We start from the raw sequence: 24,454 nt of genomic DNA, 5'->3' as shown, positions 1-24,454 counted from the left end.
CAGTGGTCGAGAGCAACCACGTCTATGACCTGCTGTTCCACGACTGCAGCATCTCACAGAGGCTCTGCTTCTTCACCACCAGAGACTCCAGCACTGCCTGGAGCTGCTGCGGAGAATCCAGACAGCAGGCCTGAAGTCGTGCTTGGAGCTTCTCAATCCAGCTACGTAGCTCGGCCTCCTCCATCTGCACACAGATGCCACTGTGAACATTAAAAAGAAGCAGGAAGGGGAAATATAAATGCAGGAAAGGAGGAAGGATGTACATCTTTCTGGGCAAAGAGGTCCTCCATCTTCTCCTCTCGCGTTTTACTGAAGGTCTCAGTCTTCAGGGAGGTGAGGCGGTCGTCAATGGCCAAGTAGACCTGGGTTACTCTGAGGTCAGAGACACAAAAGACCATTAGGCCATATGTCATATAGTCAAATACATTTGGTTTAGCAGAATAATTAAGTACAGTTAACGCTACCATGTCTCATTGGAAATAATGGAAAAACAAATCCCTACAGTTCACAATCAATATTTATCTAATAACATGACAAAAACAAAGACATTTTATATAAAATACATCATAGTCACCGGAGGTGCAGATACAGACACAGCAGACCCCATTCCTGTGTAAGCTAGCTGTCATGCTCATACATGCTGCTCTGAAAGTGCCCAAAATTTTTAATGCACTACATACACCGATCTCTGGGGGGTAGTGGGATTTGGGTCGGGGGTTTGGTGGTGTCAATTCACCTGCACGAGTCTGCAGACACACACGCCTGGGATTTATTTGCTATTTATTGATAACTCTTATAACTATGCAAACGTTCTGGGTTTCCCCTCAGTTGCACTCTGTTTTTATAGAGGTTTAGCATTTACACAGCCATTCCCACCACACTTCAATTACACAGCCGGTCCACTACATCACTCCCCTCTTTTCCTGTCCTATATTGTCCTGCCCGTCCTTCACAGTGTAGCACTACTGTCCCATACAACACTCAAATCTGTGTCATGATTTACTTTCCTCATCTTTCTTACAGCTAGTGTCCTGTCTTTTTCTCTTCCTATATTATTTAGTTATCTTTTCACTGTTTCTTCCTTTTTTTTTTTTTTTCTGTGACTCCCCCCTTTAAAAAAAATTCTCTGACTGAAATTTTCAATAAATATCCATCAGAATACAAAGAACCACAGTGACAGCTTATCAACTCCACTGTGGCACAGTAAAACTGTCTCCATTCTGCTTGACCAAACAGCCAAACAGGACAAAAAAGAAAAGAAAAAAAAGAAAGTGCCCAAACAAATCCTCTTTTGGGTTGAAACAAACTAGACAGCAACTATACTGGTTCACCTAGCTTCACAAAGCGCCGTTTTTCTTCAAAAATGCACCTTGAAAATTATTTTTTAATCATGTCTGACATCATCCTACCCAGTAAATCAATCAATCGCATATTCAGCTCAACCAATCGGAGGGGTAAACATAGAAGACTATTTAGCCAACCAATCAGAGGATGGGAAAAAGCTGAGAGCACTCAGCCTTCAGAGGTGCATAGTGCCATCCATCCATCCATTTTCTACTGCTTATCAGAGGTCGGGTCGCAGTAGCTTTAGCAGGGACGCCCAAACTTCCCTTTCCCCAGCCACTTCATCCATCTCTTCCGGGGGGATCCCGAGGCGTTCCCAGGCCAGCCGAGAGACGTAGTCTCTCCAGCGTGTCCTGGGTCATCCCCGGGGTCTCCTCCCGGTGGGACGTGCCCGGAACACCTCACCAGAGAGGTGTCCGGGAGGCATCCGAATCAGATGCCCCAGCCACCTCATCTGGCTCCGCTCGATGTGAAGGAGCAGCGGCTCTACTCTGAGACCACAAAGTCAATCATCGAACTGCGACCTAGGGTGTCCTGGTGCCAAGTGCACATGTGGACACCCTGATGCTTGAACATGGTGTTCGTTGTGGACAATCCGTGACGAGCACAGAAGTCCAATAACAGAACACCGCTCAGGTTCTGATCGGGGGGGCCGTTCCTCCCAATCACGCCCTTCCAGGTCTCACTGTCATTGCCCACGTGAGCATTGAAGTCCCCAGCGGGAGAGCTCTCCAGCACCCCCTCCAAGGACTCCAAAATGGTGGGTACTCTGAACTGCTGTTTGGTGCATAGGCACAAACAACAGTCAGGACTAGTCCCCCCACCCGAAGACGGAGGGAGGCTACCCTCTCGTCCACCGGGGTGAACCCCAACGTACAGGCACCGAGCCGGGGAGCAATAAGTATACCCACACCTGCTCGGCGCCTCTCACCGTGGGCAACTCCAGAGTGGAAGAGAGTCCAACCCCTCTCGAGAGGACTGGTACCAGAGCCCAAGCTGTGCGTGGAGGAGAGTCCGTCTATATCTAGTCGGAACTTCTCGACCTCACACACCAGCTCGGGCTCCTGTGAAATGAAGACAAAAGACTGTTGGAAATAAAATGTACATATATTATTATTTATATTATATATTATTTATTATGTTATATATTATAATAAATACTGATAATGATTAAGTCATAGCTAGTTGTAAATTTAGGTCAGTGCTTTTGATATTGTTTAGGCCAGCAGAGAAGGCCTTAAATGCCCTGACTGTACACCACGGCTGTACAGGCAATGTTTTTAAGATTTTTAACTGTGCGTCTGTGTAGCTTGTCAGTCATCCAGGTCATAGTAATCGGCAAAGGTTGAATCCCAGCAACTGGACTGTTCTTGTTTGTTGAGGACTTCAACAAACAAGAACAGTCCAGTTGCCTTAATTCAACCTTTCAGCTGTGTTTGACTTTAGAGGTTCCATTGAATCAAGTTATTGGAGATTCCAGCATGTTTTTTGTGACCAACATTCACAATATGTTGCACGCTATAGGGTTGATTTACTTTTGGGAGAAGTCTTTCAGGTCCTGCTGGAGAATGGCTTTGGAAGGCCCCAGGTTCCTGATGAAAATCTTGGGACGGGGAAGACTAATCTCCAACAGCCTCACAGAGGTGTAACTAAAAGGGAGATGAAGTGGACTTTTCATTGAGCAAAGAAGTGGATGGACAGCGTAAAGTTGTACCAAGTGAGGGCTGAGGACCTACCTGAAGGAGGCCACCATCTGGTTGTAGGAAAAGTACTGGTGGTAGTCTTTGTGGATGGAGTGTCCACAGGGCTCCGCGTTGGCCCGCCTGGTGTACTGGTGGCCATAGAAGTGCAGCTCAAGGTATTTGGCAAAAGACATGGACCATGAGTCGTTGGACAGTGGCACCACAGGGGTCACCTGAAAATGGAAAACAACATCAGAAAACACAAAGCAAGTACACGTACAAAGACAACATTGTTGGTACCCCTCCGATATTGAAAGAAAAACCCACAGTGGTCTCAGAAATCATTTGAATCTGACAAAAGTAATAATAAATAAAAAGATAATGAAAATTAACCAATGACACCATGTCAACAAACAGCACAGTGATTACTTGTCACCCTTTATATAGGCCAAACTACACGTTTGAAGACACCTGAGATGCTTCTTAGAGACACCTTGTTTGAACATGTCCCTATGGTCAAATTTCTACTGGTACCATAATTTTATTTGTCAAGGCCTGTTTCATGTGTTTGTTTTTTAAAATAATTCTGTTGAACCACAATTCAAAAGCAACGTCTGATTTTCATTGATTAATTTTCATTAAATGTTTATTTAATATTACTTTTGTTAGATTTAAGTTATTCCTGTGACCACCGTGGGTTTTTATTTCATTAACAGAGGGGTACCAGCAATTTTGCCCATCTGGCGCATGCATAAAGCAAGTTAACCTTCATTTAAGCAAGGTCAACTTAAACATTATTAGCTACCTGTTTGCAGATGCGGCACCAGGAGTAGTTGAGAATGGTATGCTGGTAACCAGGAACAGGAGAGTCGAGCTCCTTCAGCACAATCTGCACGCAGCCATTGCCGTGCACAAAGCGGCGGATGTGGTGCACCATAGGAGTCTCACAGAATATGCTTGGACACTGGTAAGATGACCTGAAACGAAACAAAACCCCAAATTGTGTTGGAAAAGCATGCCTTGATTTTTTTGTGATGTGAGGCAAAGGGTAAAGTGTATTGATAACCATAGAGCTGGAAATCTGGCTGCTCAGCACAATAATAATAAATAATGTATTTAATTAATAAAATCAGAAGTTTTCCCAGCAATACCTCTAAAAGGCCACGAGGTGACAGAATTGCACTGCAAACACTTCTTGTTGCCTCTCCATTTATTTATCGGGCCAGCCGATTTAATCGGCCAATTTTAGCCCTCTTTAAAATAATCATAATCAGCCGATTTCCCCCCCCCCCCATTATTTTTTTATGAAAATATACATTAGCACATTACAACACAAGACAAAGATGATGACATTCTTTGATGTCAAGTTTATTCTTAGTCCAGACCGTAAAACACTAACGGTACATGCTGAATGGTGTCTGAGTCGTGCAGAATGATGCCAACTACTTAGAGCTGTGACATCACAGGACATTCAATCCTCAATCTTCTCAGTAACAGGAGTGGGCTGACCGGAGCTTTCCAACAGGTATGTTGGAAAGCTCTATATTTTAACAACCTTGTGCAAATACCAATGACCCAACAATGACTCTGCCATGTGTCATGACGACGCGGGCTTCGTGGCGTTGGTCATGCTTTTCGTTCACGTTGCATTGCTAACGTCGTGCGAACCAACCTAGATTAAGTTAGTCCATGTCTTTTTTTGTTAGCAATAACGCTGTAGCATAAATAAAGTAATTGTAGTTATTTCCATGGTGAACAACCGTTCATCACTCCCTTAGTTGCGTTTTAAGGCACATTTAAATTGGATCAATAAGAAGTGTTTTTTTTTTTTTTTTCCCCCAGTGCATGCACCCCCAAAGAATATTCAGCTGCCTGTCTACAGCAGTTTTACTTGGTCGGAAAATACTACAACATGACTAAGATTGTCATCAAGAATCGATTGGAACCTGGATTAACGTCCCAGAAACATTAATATTTTAAAATGTTGGTTCTTATTTTCCATGCCGAGTCTGCCGACCCTAAGAAAAACTTGTTGGAAGGGTTAGAACACGCACGAAGTTCATTTGCGACGGCGATCGAAAGTGTGGTTTAAATTAGATTAATAAAATAAGTGACAAATTGCACCAAACAAGTTGCACCATGGACATGATCATAACAAGGTTTAGAAGCAACGGAGTGCCTGTCTGTGACATGCGCACTCCGGCTCCGAGGCTTGGCACCGCACCAAAGTCAGAATCATTGAAGTATAAAATGGGTCTTATGCCAGCAGTGAGACAGCAACCAAGTTAAACTACACTTAAAAATGTAGGTCAATCAACTCAAATTTAAAAAAAAAACAATTGTATATGCAATTTAAGTGTTTTCTAAAGCTTTCTTGTGAAAGTGTAACCTACCCATGTGAAAATAACATTAATTCACAGTCATGGGTTTGATATTAATATAGGCTTCCTGGTTTAAAATGACTGTGAGAAATTCATATTCAATCTTTTAAAAAGCTAACAGCAAAGAACTGTGTGTGTTGTAACTTGTAGAGTAAGTTAGTGCTTGATGATTTGTGTTGTATCCACATACACTATTTAAAATGTAAGCCCGTCAAAGGCATCGGTTTATTATTTGGGTTCGTAGGAGGCATGACTTCATTACAAAAGTTTTAAAAAATGTAAAAAAATAAAATAAAAATTAAAAAGGGAGTCGATGAAATGTGACGTAAAAAAGTTGTTGTGTTTAGCAAATCTAAAAGAACTTATTTTATCAATTATAAATCATTTAAATAAAATCGTCAGAATAATCAGTTACCTTTTTTTCTGCCAAACGTCAGTATTGGCGTGTGTGTATACACGGACGCACACGGGTCAGCAATGTTGTGAGTCGATTGATCATGTTTTATGCGTCCCTGCTCATTTTTGTGCGTCTCAGACGCAGGACGAAATCTGTGTGTGTGTTGCTGAAGTGCTTCAGCAAATCATTATCCATTAAAAGTACAAGTCCTGTATTGGTACTTCCTAGTCAGCAAAAGAGGAGGGCGGGTTATCGTTTCAAAAAGGCAAGAGACGTTTTTCCCGCCGCTGCACTATGACTAGCTGCTGTATTGCTGGAGGGCATGATGCAGATGAAGTCTCCACGCCGCCATCTTGGCTAACTTGCTACAGAGCTGTGGCATAACACTGTTACCTCATTGGTAGATGAGAAACAAAAGAAGAGTCGCTCACGCATTTTATGAAGCGAAGGGAAAACATGCGGACTGAACCGAAACAGTCTAACCTAACCTTTTGACGTTTTTTTAAAAACCGTTCCATCCCTACAAGAACCAATAATGATTTTTAATGTAGCAATGAGGTAGGAATTTGCCCTCTGCAAAATAGTTTCCCAAGTGTGAAAATGAATGAATCTATATAATGTATGAATACTGAAATAAATTGACTTTTCTACCATATTCTAATTTCTTGATATGTACCTGTATCAACAGTACAATGCACTTTAAAACACAATCGTTTTACCTGAAACAGTATCTCTCCAGAAATACACCAAGTGAGAGGTCATTCTTTCCGTAGAACTCCATGGTGACAATCCTGTTGTCAACAAATTTGATGACTACTAAACTCATCAAACACAACTTTTAGTATATAGAAGTAATGATCCAGTAAAAGATTTTACCAGGGGCTGACGCAAGGGTTTGGGGCATTACTGGACTGAGGTGAGGAACTGCTGAAGAGCACGCATAGTCGCTGATGATTGACAGGCGTTAGACAGTCCATCTGACAAAAAAACAGAAAAACAAAAATCATCAAACCTCAAAGGTAAGATAACACAAAACCACAAGAACCCCAGAACCATTGACCCTCACCTTTGGGGCCAAGTTCATCTCACTCTGCTTGGTCGGTTTGTCATCTTCGCTATCGGCCTTCACTGGCCCCTTGATGGGTGGCGATGGTGCCTCCTCAGTCCTGTTGTGGCCAGTCACCAGACCGGCCGCAGTGGCAGCGTTGAAAGGGTCACTGGCTTCCTTCTGCCGAATCCGCCCTCCCTTTGCTCTGTACTCTGCCAGCATATTGGCGAGGTTCTGGTTGGTGCTCAGTTGGTCAATGATACGGGTGCTGGTGAGGCCGTGGCACGGAAGGACGTCGACGGGCTTCATTGGAGCCACACCATTGGTCTGACTGCCGACCAGCGAGGAGTCTTTGAGGAGCTGCCGCTTCCGGCGCCCGTCCAGTTCTCTGAAGTCCTTGCTGAGGAGGGGGGACAGGTAGACCTATTGTATGGAAGGCACATGTGAGCATGACCACGGGAACCATTTTGTCACTGTCACAGGATTGTTGTGTTGTCTACTGTTCCAGAATTATTATTATTTTTTGCCATTTTAATGGCTGTAGCATGTGATAAGAGACCAGGGCTAATTTTCGAACAATTAAGTTTACCCACCAACTGAAATAGACATTTCTGGTGCTAAATCATGCAAAATGTTAATGTTGTGTTTTTATGAAATATATTGCTGTGATGTAGACAAAATCTAGATACCTTTTCAGGGAAGTAATCCCTGCTGGGGCAGTGTATGCCAGCAGGCGTGAGGAGGAACGGTTCTCGGAACGTAATGAAGGGTGAGATACACAAGATGATGTCCTTCAGCTCCTGCTTGAAGACAGCAGAGATGGACTTCAGGCGGTCATCCGTTGACGTCACCTGCTCCGCCACAAACATGCCCGTATCGTCCTGCAGAGGGTCTCGGAACAACCTGGGCGTCGATGTTTCTGATCCCTTATCCTCAGTGCTTTCCAACTCTTCCTTTTCCTGGTTTCCTTGCTCCGAAGTGTCGTCATCAGAGGTCCTGCTGAACGTGTTTGTTGCCATTTGCTGATCTTCCTGCATGAGAAATGGCGGAGATACTGACAGAAGAGGAGCAGGAGAGCTGGAAAACAGTGACGAAGTCTTAGTCTCTCCGATTCCAGCTTCCTCACTTTGGACAGAGGAAGCAGATAACCTTGGATGGTCCCGACTTTCTATTCCAGGGGGAAATTTGTCATCCACTGGCTGTCCAGGCATTGCACAATTATCATCAGGAGTTCTCACAGTTGTGTCGTGGTTTTGCTCATCTGTCTGTTCGGCATCTGCGTCGCCCTTGGAGGACAGCTGTTCCAGCAGGCAGGGGAAGGAGGAGCTCTGAGACAAGCTGGGCGGCATGGCAAACTCATCCATGAGGAAGGAGATCTCCAGCTGCAAGTGATAGGCCACGCACACCATCATCATGATGATCTCCTTCACGCGGGCCAGCTCATACTCGGAGGCACCACGCAGCTTGATGGAGCAGCCCAGGTGGGCAGCGCAGCCTTCGAAGAACATCAGCGTCTTGACATCATCTGTGAGCACACACAAACAATATGTCTCATGCTGGCCAAAAGAGGGACTTTTACCTTGATTGAAAAAGGGAAAATGAACGCTCACCATTGGCCAGGGTGAAGGGCTGCATGAAGAATTTGTGACAGGTACCCAGTCGAGGCTTGGTAAGAAGTTGATCCATGGACATGACAAGGTCACCTTGGGTCATTCGACTCACTCGGTCCAACACTTGCTAAATTGAAAAAGAAGTACAGTGAACCCTTGCCTATTTCTCAGCTTGCTATTCACAAATTCACCTATTTGCATTTCTTTCCTGTGGAACCTATCCTCAGCTCTTCACTACTGCCCTTTTTCAGTTTTTGATCCCTGTCTAATAGAAAAGTAGATACTGGTGTCAAGGAAGCATGTAGTGAATAGTGATGGGACGAACAACACTAGTGCGTCAGCACTGTGCCGAGCACACAAGAGTGAAACCCCGTATAGGTGCGTGTATCGCTTTAAGAAATAAATCAGGTGACCGATACAGGAAGTGCGCCGTTTGGATGTGCCACGCCAAATTGTGTTTATAAGGAATCAAACTGTGTCGACAGTTTGATTTGATTTGTTGGATGGAGTTTTTTTTGTTGCCGTTGGATTTGCCCTCACCTTGTTCCACTGACTTATGGATCGTTCCAAGAAGTTGTCCCCAGTCTGGAATAATTTCGATTTTTTAATGCCAAATAAGGTCAATCTTTGTCTCCTTTGGGCATTGTCTACTGTCAGTTTTTTAATTAAATATGTTTGTACTCTTTTCTGGTAAGAGGTTTGAATTGTTTTCAGATAAATTTACTTTTTATTTTATTGTAGGTGAAGTGTCGGCTCTGCTCCACAGAGCTATCTTACATCAATAAGAGTACTTCATCAATGCTGAGGCATTAAAGAGCTCGGCATGGCAATGAAGAATTGGCAGATACTCGTGTGAGTACGCAGGTATGTTGAAATTCTCACAAAAAATTTGAATTTTCAAAAATAGTTTACTACACACAAAAGGCTTTGTGTGAGGAATATTGTTTGTAAAAATTACAGTCCTTTAATAAGCCTTTAACAAAACATTTCCTTTTGGCTTTCAGTTTCTAACAAGCAAGCAGTGGATGAGGCTGTGGTCAACATGATCAGAGACTGTCAGCCACTCTTCTTTGTTGAAAATGAGGGATTCAGGGAGCTCCTGAAGTTTATCAACTCACACTTAAATTTGTATGCTCACCATCTTCATCTGTACCCTGTGAAAGAGTTTTTTCTAAGATAGGGGAACTGGTGTGTAAGAGGAGAAATCATCTTGGAGCAAAGAGCTCAAAAACTTTTGTTCCTCAATAAAAATGCATAAATTAATAAATTTTTCGTCTTTTATTTCATATGATTGAACACTTAAGTTAAAATTCCAAACATAAGTTAAACATTTTAACTGAATTTTATTAGACAAATTTGCTATATTTTACATACCAACTTATTTTAGCATTTACACAAACAGGGTTTTATGGTTTTTCAAACAACTCAGAAAACAAATTGAGTAAATGAAATTATCCAATGATGAGATCATATTTTAAGTAAAGGACTAGCAATTAAATATTTCACAGGCTGATGTTGGGTTTGCAGCATGTAAGCTTTTCCACCTTATTTTCATTTTGTTTACCTGCAGTGAATTTAGAACTACTGCAGGGGTCACTATTGAGTGACCTACACAGTGCCAATACAGTGCCGACACAGTTTGTGGAATGTGTCAATACACTCCTTGAGGTATCATCATCCCATCACTAGTGGTGAACCCAAAGGGTTGCTGTGTCCTGTCTTAAAATATGCAACTCAATGTAGGCTTGCGAGTCTGTCACATTCATGTCTTTCCAACTGTCTCTATGTCTGTGCCTCCGATATATATTTGTCATCCACCAGTATAAATTTATTGACTGATGTTTTTTTGAAGAGGTCAAATGCTGATTTTTATGTCTTGTACTTGGCAGAGTGCGCATCTGGCCAGGCATGGAGCCATTTTGATGACATTAGCAGCGCTATACGCACCTCTCTGTCAAGTGGGGCGACTGCCCATGATAACTTCATTTTTGGAAAAGTAATGCGTTAGCTGGTGGTTGGGAGAGAACAGGAGGGTCAACACTGAGGGTCTCATTCTCATCAGGAGAACGGCTCCAAATCACGGTCCTCCTCTATCTCAGACACATTCTCCTCTATAGCTCAACACTGAGGGTCTCATTCTCATCAGAGGAGAACGCCTCCAAATCAGGTTCCTCCTCTATCTCAGACACATTCTCCTCTATATCACCTTCATGGTGAGAGATGCGACAGCACCTCCTTGACTGAAAGCCTTCCCTGAAAAGTCATTTTAAGTTGTAAGAAAGCAGAAGGAGAGCGCAAACAGCACCAAAATTGGTTTTCGAAACGGTCGCATTGAGTCAACTATTGGAGGTTCTTGGACTACCCCAGTTATGGTTATGGCTCTCAAGCTTTATACAGATTATAAAATTGCATGTTCGAGTACTTTCAAGATCATTCCAAATCCACCAGAACAAGTGTGTCCGCGAATTTCTATCCATTTTCTGAACAACATATCTTCACTAGGCTCGCGGGTTTGCTGGCACCTATCTCAGCTGACTTCGGGCAAGAAGCGTGGTACACCCTGAACTGTGCGCCAGCCAATCGCAGGGCACATATAGACAAACAACCATTCGCACTCCCATTCACACCTACGGACAATTTAGAGTCTTCAATTAACCTAACGTGGATGTTTTTGGACTGTGGGAGGAAACCGGAGTACCTGGAGAAAACCTACACAGGCACAGGGAGCACATGCAAATTGACCCCCAAGATAATAGGAGGGGTTAACACTACGATCTCACTAATGTCTAACTGACCTGTTTGACGTTAATCACCAGGGTGATTCCATGCTCCAGCAGCATGTCCTGAGCAATACGAGAGACTGTCTTCTCCACCAGGACGAGGTTCGGCCGGACGTCCACGATGCGCTGAACATAATTCTTCAAAAACTCTCGCTCCTGAAACCAAGAACAATCTTTTGTGGATCTGGGAAATGATGGGCAAAGCAGCAAAAAAAATACTGACCTGCAAAACAATGGGCTCAATGCAAGTAAACTTGGTTTCCTCTCTGTAAAGATACTCAATGGAACACTTCAGCAGTAGAATTTTGGGGTTCTTGATGTACGAATTCATCTAAAAAAAAGTGGCAAAGGTCAAGAGTTGACAGTAGGGACTATTCGTACAAACAAAAGAATAGTGCCAAAATGAGATTTTTTTTTTTTTTTTTTTTTTTTTTTTACATCGGCTCCAGCTCACCCGTGACCCAGAGGATAAGCAGTATAGAAAATGGATGGATGTATTGTGACAGGTGGTGAGGAGACGGGGAACAGGTGTATATGCTGTATTGTACAGGGGTTCCTCAGTTTACGGTTAGTCCTGAGGTTACAAACTGTGTGCAGATTTGAAAAAGTTTGCAAATCGCTGCAAGAATACATAGGCTTGCAGTACAAGAAGGCACGCTCAGTCACCACCACACTGTTTTTTTAATTTAAGAATGGAGTGTTTTTGTGGAAATGCTGAAAGCATTCACACATTGTACTTTTTTTTTTTTTTTTTTTTTTTTTTTTTTTTTTTAAATTCAGTCCCATATTAGTCTTCTACATCGCCATTTCACATCTGATACGACGTTACAAAAATTCATGGCACGCGTGGCAATAATTCACATTTCCCACAATTCCATATTTTACACCAAAAAAAAAATCCCCATTCATTCCCAATGACACATTAAAATCATTCCTATTCAAAACTCAAAATGTTCAGCTCATTCAATTCACCTTGGGAACAATTTTCAACACTGCAGAAATTCCCATACACCCAAAATGTCACATCTTTCACCAAACCATTCCATATTTTTTACCAACAAAACCGTACCGTACTAGGACAGTTTACATGATTCCCTCCTTCTTCAACATTTCTATTTTCCATGTTCCAAAAAGTCCCACAAACCAAAAATTTCATTTTGGATGTACAAAATGTTCATTTTGGATAGATTCTACAATTATTCCCTCCTCCTTCAACATTTCCTCACCGATTCAAACCCTTCCAACTTTAAAATGTTACCATCTTTCAAGCCATCTTATTTACTATTCCAATTCAAACAATTCACAAAATTTTCTAAAATCCCCAAATTCTCTTTTTGTTTTACATATTCCCCTCCAGTGTTCGCATATTTGACCAATTCAAACCATTCCAACTTCAAACTGTTCAGCTAATTCTACGTAATTTCATATCAATCAACATCTTTCAATATCATTCCATGTTTCTTATGATTTCTTTCAGCATTCATATGCAATTTCTCCAGAAATGGCACAGTCTAGTTTGTATAAATATTTACTGTACAACTTAACAACTGCGTGAGCATGGGTTAATGACAGACTGCCCGTTGCAACTAGCTTCCAAATTTGGGTTTATGCTACTTCCGTAGGAGTGGAACCATGGTCCCCCTGTATTATCTTATATGTGCGGAGAACAAAATGAGATTTTAAATAAAAACAAACATGACCTACCTTTTTGTGGGCGATGTTCTTAGTGCATACAAAGCCATTTACCACAGTTGAATCAAACTTTCTGCCTCCAGGAATCTAAACACAAACATGGAGATTAGGTTAAACCCAAAGGCACAATCAAGTTTGCTAAATGGCCTTATGCGGCTTGCATGCTCCACCTTCTTAATGTGGACCAACTGTCTGATGTCCATGTCGTCGTCACAGTTACGGACATCAGGCCGCACTGTCTGGACCACCTGGCGGACAACTGGCACGATTATGTCCCGCCAGGAGAGCGACAGTGATTCGCTGTAGAGAAGCTGCTGCAGCAGCGCCATCATGTGGCTGTGATTGGCAGAGCTGACAAAGGGCGGTTACAAATTTTGTTTTAAAATGGCTACAACTGGGCAAAATATTTTATATATATTTTGTATTTGCTTTCATTTGATTGCCCGGGTAGATTTTGATGCATATTCACGTACAGCAGCCTCTCCATAGCCTTCTTCTCTCCATTCTCCTCTCGGAGCTGGTCCAACGAGCTGTGGTGCCAACCCAGAGGCGTGAACAGCATCTCTTTAGCCTTCTCCTCTACACGCCGGTTGAAAAGAGACTCTACAAGAAACATCAAGTCACACAGGAAATAGTTGGTTAGTTAGTTGGCTAGTTTTTTGGCTTGATTAAATGAGTATGAGTGTTGAAGGATTCTACCTTTGATGAAGGCATCGCTGATCACGATGTTCTGTCCTCCATCCTCTGACATCAGAAATTCAGCTGAGAATCAGAGAAGCTCGTAAGTTACAGGAACAACATTTATGCAGGGGTGGCTCAAACAGTCACGCTTAATTGTTAGTAAATGTGCTGTAATTTTCCGTGTATAATGCACAATCATTTCCCCCAAAAAAATTGTCAAACGTCAAGAGTGCACATTATACATAGGTATAGGGCAAAAATGGGAAAAAAACTTACACATTTTATAAATGTATGCCGCCATCTAGAGGTTATGAAAAAGCTGTACACTTTCATTCCAATATGCCACCGCCACCTAGGTTATGAAAAAAGTGGAGCCTACACCTTCATTCCAATATGCCAGGGGTACTTATGACTGCATATACAGTGGGTAGGGAAAGTATTCAGACCCCCTTTTTCACTCTGTTATATTGCAGCCATTTGCTAAAATCATTTAAGTTATTTTTTTCCCTCATTGATGTACACACAGCACCCCATATTGACAGAAAAAACGGAATTGTTGAAATTTTTGCAGATGTATTAAAAAAAGAAGAACTGAAATATCGCACAGCCATAAGTATTCAGACCCTTTGCTCAGTATTTAGTAGAAGCACCCTTTTGAGCTAATACAGCCTTGACTCTTTTTTGGAATGATACAAGTTTTCACACCTGGATTTGGGGATCCTCTGCCATTCCTACTTGCAGATCCTCTCCAGTTCTGTCACGTTGGCTAGTGAACGTTGGTGGACAGTTATTTTCAGGTCTCTCCAGAGATGCTCAATTGGGTTTAAGTCAGGGCTCTGGCTGGGCCATTCAAGAACAGTCACAAGAGTTATTCTGAAGCCACTCAGTTATTTTAGCTGTGTGCTTAGGGTCATTGTCTTGTTGGAAGGTGAACCTTCGGTCCAGTTTGAGGTCCTGAGCACTCTGGATAAGGTTTTCGCCCAGGATATCCCTGTATTTGGCCGCATTCATCTTTCCTTGGATTGTAACCAGTCATCCTGTCCCTGCAGCTGAAAAACACCACCACAACATGATGCTGCCACCACCATGCTTCACTGTTGGGACTGTATTGGACAGGTGATGTCCAGTGCCTGGTTTTCTCCACACATCTCGCTTAGAATTAAGGCCAAAAAGTTCTATCTTGGTCTTATCAGCCCAGAGAATCTTATTTCTCACCATCTTGGAGTCCTTCAGGTGTTTTATAGCAAACTCCATGCGGGCTTTCATGTGTCTTGCACAGAGGAGAGGCTTCAGTCTTCTCCCCCAATTGCTGTTTGGCCGGACGGTCAGCTCTAGGAAGGGTTCCGGTCGTCCCAAACTTCTTCCATTTCAGGATTATGGAGGCCACTGTGCTCTTAGGAACCTTAAGTGCAGCAGAATTTTGTTTTGTAATCATGGCCAGATCTGTGCCTTGCCACAATTTTGTCTCTCTTCAGGCAGTTCCTTTGACCTCATGATTTTCATTTGCTCTGAAATGCACTTTGAGCTGTCAGGTCTTATATAGACAGGTGTGTGGCTTTCGTAATTAAGTCCAATCAGTATAATCTAACACTGCTGGACTCCAATGAAGGTGTCAAACCATCTCAAGGACGATGAGAAGAAATGGACAGCACCAGAGTTAAATATATGAGTGTCACAGCAAAGGGTCTGAATACTTATGGTTGTGTGATATTTCAGTTTTTCTTTAATAAAAACACAAAAATATCAACAATAAAAAAAAAATTCTGTCAATATGGGGTGCTGTGTGTACATTGAGGAAAAAAATGAACAAATGATTTTAGCAAATAGCTGCAATATAACAAAGTGAAAAATTTAAATACTGAATACTTTCCGTACCCACTGTATGTACAGTTGTGCTCATAAGTTTACATACCCTGGCAGAATGTGAAATATTGTTGTTCCCCCCAATACGACTGAAGAACAACCATCATTAATTTCTTTATAGTTATGTTTTGCTTAATGATGACGCTTTTCTGAAATGCTTGACAGTTTAATTTGAATCCCATCAAAATATAATGTGTTTTGCCTGGCCCTTCATGTTTTCTTTAAAGAATTGTACCCATCTTACAAATTGTGCCTGTGTAATCAAACGAGCACAACTGTGTGCTTTCTCATTTACTAAATAAAAGTAGGGCTGTGAATTTCAAAATAAGAGCACTTAAATAAAAAAAGTATTACATGTTCAAATCAAGTGCTTAACTTCAGAATAATTTTTTGAAAAAAACTAACCAAATACAGATAATACTTCATGTTTTGATCCTATGGGTAGAAGCAAAATCAGGCACTGTAAAAATGCATTATACATGGGTAGAATGGTTTTCCAGAATTTTGAGGTCAACTTTGGGGGTGCGTATTAAACATGAGTGCGCATTATATACGAAAAACTACAGTATGTTAAGGTGACCAGAACTCATGAATGGGAATTTGAACTTGCCTTTCTGCTCAGCAGTGGGAGGCACATGTGGATACTTGGACTGCTTCTTAATGTGGAAGTTGACATTGTTGTGCTCCATGTTGAGGCTGATAGAAGCGGCCGAGTCACTGTCCACCACGGATTGGGAGCTGCTGACAGACGTCCTCTTGCTGAGGCTGGCAGAGCCTGGACAGAAAGACACGGTCGCAGAGCTGAAAGTGGACCAAGAAAACAATTTACCTAACCTTAACGTTAACCCAAAAGAACAAGTGACACAAACCCAATATGTTGTAGTCCGACTCGTCTGCCAGCTGCTCCGTATCACTGTCGTCAAACTTAATGTCCTTAAACCAGGAAGGCTCGGAATGCCCTTCCACAGAGTTGACGCTGTCGCTGTCTGGAGAAGGTGTTTCTGAGAACTCTGTGTTCTGTGGACCAGAAAGGCACCATCAGTATGATATGCCAGCTGAAGAAACCGCCAAGTGGTTTTACTCACTTGCAGGGGGCGGTAAAGGGCGTACTCGTCTCTGAACAGCTGGTCGTTGTGCGTGACACAGTCCAACCAGCGGCCGTCAACCAAGGCCTGGCCGATTGCTATTGCCTGCACCCTGAAGAACAAAAATCAAAGAAAATAGAAATGTCTTTGCAAACTTCTTCAGAAAAGGGAAAATGCCATATGATGACACAGAGGAAGAAGAGCCTCCAGAATATCAATTTGAAAGATAATATCAGCAGCCGTAATTTAAATACAGGTTGATCATAACAGCTGATTCTCACATATCAAACCCGCTCTCCAGAATATACAGGGATGCAGTGGATCGCCGCAAAGTCGCGGTTCGGCACCCAGAGTTTCACCTATTTGCAGACCCCCCCCCCCCCCCCCCAATACATATTCTATACAACCCCAATTCCAATGAAGTTGGGACATAGTGTTAAACAAATAAAAACAGAATACAATGATTTGCAAATCATGTTTGACCTATATTTATTTGAATACACTACAAAGACAAGATATTTAATGTTCAAACTGATAAACTTCATTGTGTTTAGCAAATAATCACTAACTTTGAATTTTATGGCTGCAACACATTCCAAAAAAAGCTGTGTGTGTGTGTGTGTGTATATATATATATATATATATATATATATATATATATATATTTGAACAAAGGATATATATATTTGAACAACACTCCAACCATATTTGAACAACAACAACATTTGAACAACGATATATATATATTTGAACAAAGGAGGTAGATGACAAACAAATGCAGCCTTATAGAAGTTGCATAACTTGACATTTTGGTTGACTTGGTACCTGTTGGAGATAGTGCCGTTCCTCAGCAGCCAGTTTACCAGCTCCTTCCCCACAATACAGTTAGGGTAGGTCCTCAGCCAGTACCTGTGGTCCTGAAACTCCATCCCAGTGTTGTTGTGGCAAATTTTCTTCCACAAGTCCTTGAGTTGTGATGAGTCCTGTAAGACAGGCAAGCCGAGAGGGTATCAGCGACGTCTGCACCCAGTGAGCAAACAATGCAACAGTCAGACGAAGGTAGCCACCAGAAGGCTTTTTCTCTCCTCCTCGCTGTGGTCCAGCTTGGTGATGCTCTTGGCACCCGACAAGGCTCGCGTGATGGGTGGGCTGACCGAATTGTCATATGATGGCACCATGGATCCAGAGCGGTCCAGAGACAGGTTAGAGACACTGGCAGACCTGTTAGAGGACCATCAATAAGACCACATCACACCAAATGAGGAAACTGACCTATTTTTGAATCATGAATTAACTGTGGCTAATCACATTTTGTGGTTCATTTTCACTAATCACACTCAAGTCTGATTACCTACAGACCTGGCCAATCAAGAAATCACTTAAATTGAGCCAGCTTGACAAAATAAGGTCAGCTAAAAAAAAAAATCTCAAAAAACTGCAACGAAATGCCTCAATCCCCCAAAAATTCAAGAACAGACGAGAAATAAAGTAATTGACATCTACCTGTCTGGAAAGGGTGACGAGGCTATTTCTAAAGCTTTAGTATTCCAGCAAACCATGGTGACAGCCATTGTCCTCAAATGGAGAAAACATGGAAAAGTAGTGAACCTTCCCAGGAATGGCTGGCCTACAAAGAATAGCCCAAGATAACAGCAATGACTCATCCAGGAGGCCACAAAGGTACTCATGACAACTTTTAAAGAATAGCTGGCCTCCCTCAACAATAAGGAAGAGATTGGGCAAAAATAACATCCATGGCAGAGTTCCAAGGCAAAAAAACACTGCTGACCAAAAAACTCGTCTTACGTTTGGGGGGTGGGGTACATAAAACATTTGAATGATTCCCAAGACTTGGGAGAATATTAGACTTGTTGTGAGTTGAACTTTTGGAAGGTGTGTTTCTCGTTACATCTGTCGTAAATCTAACAGCATTTCAGAAATAGAACATCATATCAACAGTCAAATGTGCTGATAGTCTGACGGTCTTATTGTTTGTTCCCCCCCCCAAAAGATTTTTTAAAGAAGATTGTCCTATTAGAGGCTGGCCATTGACCCACCTCTTCCTTGTGGGAGATTTACCCACATCTTCTTGCAGTGTGGTAAGTCTGGAAGGGAGGACACTCTTCTGTGGTTCTTGATGAATCATGCTAGGAAACACACACAATTTATCATCATTTTATTTTGTCTGCAGTATTCTTCCCCCCATTGCTAATGGCCATTTAGCATGAGCATGCAAAAAAATCTTCTCCTTTACAGAGAGAACTGGGCTGAAATGAAATGAAGAAAACAAAGAGCGACACTCACGTTTTTCTCATCCCAATGGGAGTTTTTCTAGGCCAGGAGAGAGAGAAAGATAGGGATAGAGAAACAGTTTCTTTGAGGAAAGTTGACAGAAGAGGGAAAAAAAGCAGCCGCAAGTACACCGACTTAAACTCTAGCAAAGCACAACAAGCGTGGCGATGGAAAATTAATGCATTGCTGGACAAGGACAAGGTCTTCCTTGTGATGTGCATGGCTATTGAATTCTTTAACAGTGGAAATCAACATCCATCACTCCATCCATTTTCTGAGCCGCTTCTCCTCACTAGGGTCGCGGGCGTGCTGGAGCCTATCCCAGCTATCGTCGGGCAGGAGGCGGGGTACACCCTTAACTGGATGCCAGCCAATCGCAGGACACATATAAACAAACAACCATTTGCACTCACATTCACACCTACGGGCAATTTAGAGTTGTCAATTAACCCACCATGCATGTTTTTGGGATGTGGGAGGAAACCGGAGTGCCCGGAGAGAACCCACGCAGGCACGGGGAGAACATGCAAACTCCACACAGGCGGGGCCGGGGATTGAACCCCGGACCTCAAAACTGTGAGGCAGATGCTCTAACCAGTCGTCCACCGTGCCACCTGGAAATCAACAATGTGCTTAAAAATGCATAAAAAGATGACATTGAAGTTATCAAGTCAACACGCTCGTCCTTTTATACATTTAATTAAGAGACAGTTTTAAAAAGTGTATTCTTGTATGATCACATGCAGAGTCTTGTCATCACGAGCATACAATTAAAAAACAATACAGAATAGGACTGGTCAGACAAGTTACACAATACACACTGAACAAAAACAAATGTAACACTTTCGTTATTTCTATTTTCCGGCGCTGAAGGCAAAGATCTAAGACTTTCTATTTACACAGGAGGCCTGTTTCTCTCAAACATTGTTCACAAATCTGTTTCAGGGAACACTTTTCCTTTGCCAAGATAATAAGAAAGCATGACTGATTGTTACACAGATGTACCTTAGGCTGCTAACAATAAAAGGGCATTCTAAAACATACAAGTTTATCAAACACGAATCATCTACTAAACTCAAACCACCTGCACAGGTTTCCCAGGTGTCATTAAATTGCTTCAGTTTGGTTCAATTTTCTCAGTTGGTTTCAATATGCAGAAGACTACAGACTTGACAATTGGCCAGAAGACTATCACTGATACCCTCCATAGGATGGGTAAGCCACCATAGTTCATACCCAAGGAGGTTGGCTGTTGACAGAGTGCTGTGTCTAAGCATATCAATGGAAAGTCTAGTGGAAGGACAAAATGTGGCAGAAGATGCACCAGCAAAAGAGATGACCGTGGGCTTCAGTGGATTCAAGAATCTAGCAGAGATCCAGAACGAGTGAAATGAGGCAGGAGACACAGCTTCAAAAACCACCACATACAGATGTTTCCGGGAATTGGGCTACAACTGTTGGGTACCTCGGGTCTGAGCCTGAGCCAACGCAGGAAGCCTCTCAACTGGGCCAAGGAGAAGAAGGAAGGGACTGTTGGCCAGTAGTCCAAGGCCCTCTTTTCCCATGAAACTGTGCCTTTCATTCGGGAATCAAGGTCCAGACGGTGAAGAACAGAACCCAAGCTCCTTGAGGTCCAGTGTGAAATATCCACAGTCAGTCATGATTCGGGGTGCAATGTCCAGTGCAGGTAAACTCTGCTCTCTTAAATCCAAGGTCACCGCAACAGTCTACCAGAATGTTTTAGAGGACTTCATGATTCCTTCTGCTGAAGATCTGTATGGAGATGCAGATTTCATCGTCCAGCAGGACCTGGCCCCTGCCCATACTGCCAGAAGCACCAAAACCTGTTTTGATGCCCATGCCATCACAGTGCTTGAGTGGCCAGCCAACTTGCCGGATCTAAACCATATTGAGAATCTATGGGGTATTATCAAGAGGGAAATGAGGGGCCCCAGACACAAAAACAAAGAACTGAAAGCAAGCATCAAGGAAATCTGGGCTTCCATAACTCCCAAGCAATGCCACAGCCTGATTGCCTCAATGCCACGGCACATAGAGGCAGCGATTAAAGCAAAGGGATTCCCAACCACGTATAGATGCTTAACATATCGTTTTGAAAGTACCATATTTTGATTGATTTAATGTGACCCTAACTTCTTTCTTTTTCTTCTACAAAAACTGAAGTAAATGGTGATTTCTTAACAATATTCTAATTTTTTAAATTCCTGATTTCGTGGGTTTTATTTACATAATTGTGGTTTATTAAACGACAATTATGTAAAAATAAACAAATAAATACTTTAAATGTTTTTAATTGCGGGCTCTGAATGTATAATCTATTAAAGTTTCACTTTTTTAATGGAATTAGGAAAATAAACTTTCATGATATCCAAATAAAAAAATTTGGATATCATGAAAGTTTATTTATATGTAAGGTGACCAGACCTCATGTGTTGTCTGATGTGTTGTATTTCCAAGAAACGCTTGTAATTCATTTTACTTCGCTTTATTTTTCAGTTAGCACAATGCTACTTTCTTTAGTCTCTTTTGTTCCTCGTATCATATTCTACGCCTCACATCTAGTCGTTCTTTTCAGTAGTGCCCGAGTGGTTGGACGAGACACCACAGTATGTGTGGGTGTGTGTGGCTAGCCGCTAACAAAAAGAGACGCGTTTTTGATCAACATATGCTCTCACACTTGATCTCTGCTCAGACCAGCCACCAGCAGAGAAAGTATGAGTGTAAAGGGTTGTGAATGTGATTATCGCATGAAAACGTGTACAGTAGAAATGCTGACAGGGTTGCTGAAAGTGCGGCTGTCGAAAGAATATCTTTCGCTTTTGGGTACATTCGGAAATTCACTCCAAGCGTGCTCTCTACACTCTGGAATGTTTGGAAACTTAAGAGTTTTTACACTGAGTCTTTACACTGCACTCTCAGAGCGCGTCACTTTGAATTTCCAAACGTACCCTTCGAAAGAACAAGAGCAGAGTACGATCAGGGGGAACTTGGTCAAACAAAAGAGGAGAAAAAGGGACAACAACTGCTGGACGCCGTTTCCGAGGCTCATGTTTGTCCTCCAAAGAGCAGGTTGGTTCATTTATTTAGCGTTCTATCTAGTAACATTATTTTGAAAAGAGTTTCCTTGTGAAAACCTCACAATGCTTCGTTTCTAGCCATTAGTAATAAAACAGGGACTCTCAAACTTTGGGTCAAGTTCAGGACTCCTTAGAGTGTAGACATTTTCCAAGGAGCCCCTCATAATTCTAACAGCATTTAAACATGTCTTTTCGAGAAAAAAACTGGCCCAACAAGTTAAATCATAGCTGAAATAAATAAGTTGATGTTTTCCCCTTTGTTTTAATGCAAAACAATACAACAGGAAAATCTTTATATTAAATGACCATAATTAATTTTACCCGACTCCCGTATAAGAAACAAGAGGAATCTAGGAAATTTCACATGCAGTGTCCAGTACGCAGGTATTCATTTCACTGTCACACTGGATTAATTTTTGGCTAAAAAGTTACTGAATCGATTTCCAGCCACTGAATCATTTCTGGTTGTATCGTTCTAAATGAGCCAATATCATCCTTGAATCGAACCAGCAACCACAAATCGAAGCTAAAGCGAATCGTTACACCCCTAGCCAAAACGTCACAGTGGCTTTCATTGTAAGTAACAAAAACATGTATAACAAAGGGTCCAAAAAACACAAAGGACTTCATTTCACCTCTGCCAGGTGAGATCTTCCTCCAGAAAGATGTTCCTGCTTGCCTTGCGTCCGCACACGGGCGTCCGTGGCTCGGTGGGTTCCAACACACACACAGAGCAGGAAGAGTCAGATAAGATGTTCAGGTCCTCGCCGATGGAGCCCGACTCCGCCGAATAAGCGTAGTTGAGCGCAATTTTACGACAGTATGTACAGGCTCGCAAGTCTCCTAGGAAGTGGTAGAGTAAGACATCCATGTTAGTTAGTTTATCTTCCTTTATCCACCACACTGCTTACCTGTATAGCCCATGAACTTTCCGGGGATCTCCTGGTTGCAGCAGCGGCTGCAGAAAATCTGTCCGCATAGCCTGCAGTGGTGGCGCCGACGGAACGTGGTGAACTTCTCGTTACAATCATAACACTCCTTACACTGGCTGTCAGGCATCCAGTACTGCTTCAGGTCGCTATCCTGGAGGAGTGACAACAGCGGCAACAATTTTGTTAAGGCTGGATTTAAAATACAAGGTGATGCACAAATCGAGGACAAAAACCGTGCGTAATGTTTAAACTCTGGGCTCTGTGCTGGCCATTTGTGTCCACTATGTTTCCTTTAGACCTTTAAATATATAAAACAATAATATAATGTTGGTATCAAATTGTACCATTTGGCTCTATCTTGGCCACTTTGGCCAAATGAAACCTGGGTGGCATTCCAGACTCAACATTGTTTTCTACCAGATTACATCATTGATAATTTTTTGGACAAGGGACACAGCGCTGTTTGGCAGCACCACAACAGAAATCATGCCGAAATTGAAAAATGTTTGATTCAGACAGCAGCACCCCGTGACGAGGTTGGTTTCCAAACTGTGCATTGTGCAAATAAACTGGGATTTGAATAGTTAAAAAACAAACATTAAGAGTCCCATAATTTGCCAAACTAAGTTTTTCTAGTATTTGGGACTCAATATTATCGCTATGGTGCCTCAGTAAACATGTGAAACATGAATTAAAATCATCCACCCATTCCTGAGTTCCAGACAATTAGGTAATTTGAATTTCAAGTTTATCTACGTCGTCAGTGAAGAGCTGCGCCTACCTCTCCAGCACTGTAAACAAAACAAACAAGTGCTCTCACAAGTGAGTCTTGTACACGGAGGCAACCAATCAGAAGAAAGGGGGCGGTCTTGGCCAAATATGGACGAACCGGATACAAAGCTGGGTCAAACAGAAGTAGCTGTTAGAGGGACCGTTTTGTAATATTTGTATTTAATATTCTTTACGTTGGTGATTTCACTATCGATGTCACTTGTGCAGCTGTTTTACATGAATTTTGTGCATGCGGGTTGATTCATCTGTTCAATGAACACAGTCATATTGAATATAAATCACTTGAAAATACACATGAATAGACAGGCAAAACATATTGGATTAGGTATTAATTAAATAAGATTTTGTGGGGGATGAAAAATACCTGACTCTTTCCATCCATAATTTCCTTGAGTCGTTTCAGTGCTGTGCGAAGCTGCACCGCTGTGCGAGGGTCATGATTGTTCAGTGGTGCATCGGACTTCCTGCTGCTATCTGAAAGGAAGTTTGCGCAAACACACACATGCAAACGAAAACACACAAGCACACACACGGATAACTCACTGGAAACAAATATAATTGAAATTTATGAAAAAGTTGCAACGCCAACCCTATCAAATAAGTCATGTTATCTTTCCTTGAGGTTGTTTGTTTATATATGACCTGCGATTGGCTGGCGATCAGTTCAGGGTGTACCCTGCCTCTCGCCCAAAGATAGCTGGGATAGGCTTCAGCACGCCCGTGACCCTTGTGAGGATAAGCGGTACAGAAAACGGATGGATGGATCTTTCCTTGAGC

The 24,454-nt window shown here is 42.3% G+C and overlaps 1 protein-coding gene across 8 annotated transcripts in view; it reads right to left on the bottom strand.

Annotated features, from left to right (window-relative positions):
- The window catches only part of pikfyve (phosphoinositide kinase, FYVE finger containing), a 49,547-nt gene that overhangs the window by 10,254 nt on the left and 14,839 nt on the right, over nucleotides 1-24,454 (bottom strand). For 3 of the 8 annotated variants that reach the window (XM_061691187.1, XM_061691190.1, XM_061691188.1), the window contains exons 4-29: nucleotides 24,042-24,151; nucleotides 22,865-23,036; nucleotides 22,589-22,796; nucleotides 18,868-18,894; nucleotides 18,621-18,710; nucleotides 17,631-17,784; nucleotides 17,389-17,546; nucleotides 16,564-16,675; nucleotides 16,348-16,495; nucleotides 16,089-16,253; nucleotides 13,634-13,696; nucleotides 13,408-13,537; nucleotides 13,105-13,285; nucleotides 12,947-13,021; nucleotides 11,466-11,573; nucleotides 11,258-11,398; nucleotides 8,463-8,589; nucleotides 7,542-8,377; nucleotides 6,871-7,275; nucleotides 6,681-6,781; nucleotides 6,524-6,595; nucleotides 3,832-4,003; nucleotides 3,081-3,259; nucleotides 2,880-2,993; nucleotides 264-372; nucleotides 30-184 (exon numbers count right to left, since the gene is read on the bottom strand). In XM_061691187.1, coding sequence (XP_061547171.1) covers nucleotides 30-184; nucleotides 264-372; nucleotides 2,880-2,993; nucleotides 3,081-3,259; nucleotides 3,832-4,003; nucleotides 6,524-6,595; nucleotides 6,681-6,781; nucleotides 6,871-7,275; nucleotides 7,542-8,377; nucleotides 8,463-8,589; nucleotides 11,258-11,398; nucleotides 11,466-11,573; nucleotides 12,947-13,021; nucleotides 13,105-13,285; nucleotides 13,408-13,537; nucleotides 13,634-13,696; nucleotides 16,089-16,253; nucleotides 16,348-16,495; nucleotides 16,564-16,675; nucleotides 17,389-17,546; nucleotides 17,631-17,784; nucleotides 18,621-18,710; nucleotides 18,868-18,894; nucleotides 22,589-22,796; nucleotides 22,865-23,036; nucleotides 24,042-24,151 — 4,312 coding nt within the window. Of the gene's footprint in view, nucleotides 1-29; nucleotides 185-263; nucleotides 373-2,879; nucleotides 2,994-3,080; nucleotides 3,260-3,831; nucleotides 4,004-6,523; nucleotides 6,596-6,680; nucleotides 6,782-6,870; nucleotides 7,276-7,541; nucleotides 8,378-8,462; nucleotides 8,590-11,257; nucleotides 11,399-11,465; nucleotides 11,574-12,946; nucleotides 13,022-13,104; nucleotides 13,286-13,407; nucleotides 13,538-13,633; nucleotides 13,697-16,088; nucleotides 16,254-16,347; nucleotides 16,496-16,563; nucleotides 16,676-17,388; nucleotides 17,547-17,630; nucleotides 17,785-18,066; nucleotides 18,169-18,620; nucleotides 18,711-18,867; nucleotides 18,895-22,588; nucleotides 22,797-22,864; nucleotides 23,037-23,666; nucleotides 23,758-24,041; nucleotides 24,152-24,454 lie in introns of those variants that run through there. The other 5 variants (XM_061691192.1, XM_061691194.1, XM_061691193.1 and 2 more) reach the window with 5 other exon arrangements.

Source organism: Phycodurus eques, chromosome 12 (assembly GCF_024500275.1).
Source record: "Phycodurus eques isolate BA_2022a chromosome 12, UOR_Pequ_1.1, whole genome shotgun sequence".
In the NCBI taxonomy this organism is placed as follows: Eukaryota; Metazoa; Chordata; class Actinopteri; order Syngnathiformes; family Syngnathidae; genus Phycodurus; species Phycodurus eques.
The sequence above is the reverse complement of the archived record's forward strand: the minus strand, read 5'-3'. Positions and strand labels throughout refer to the sequence as shown.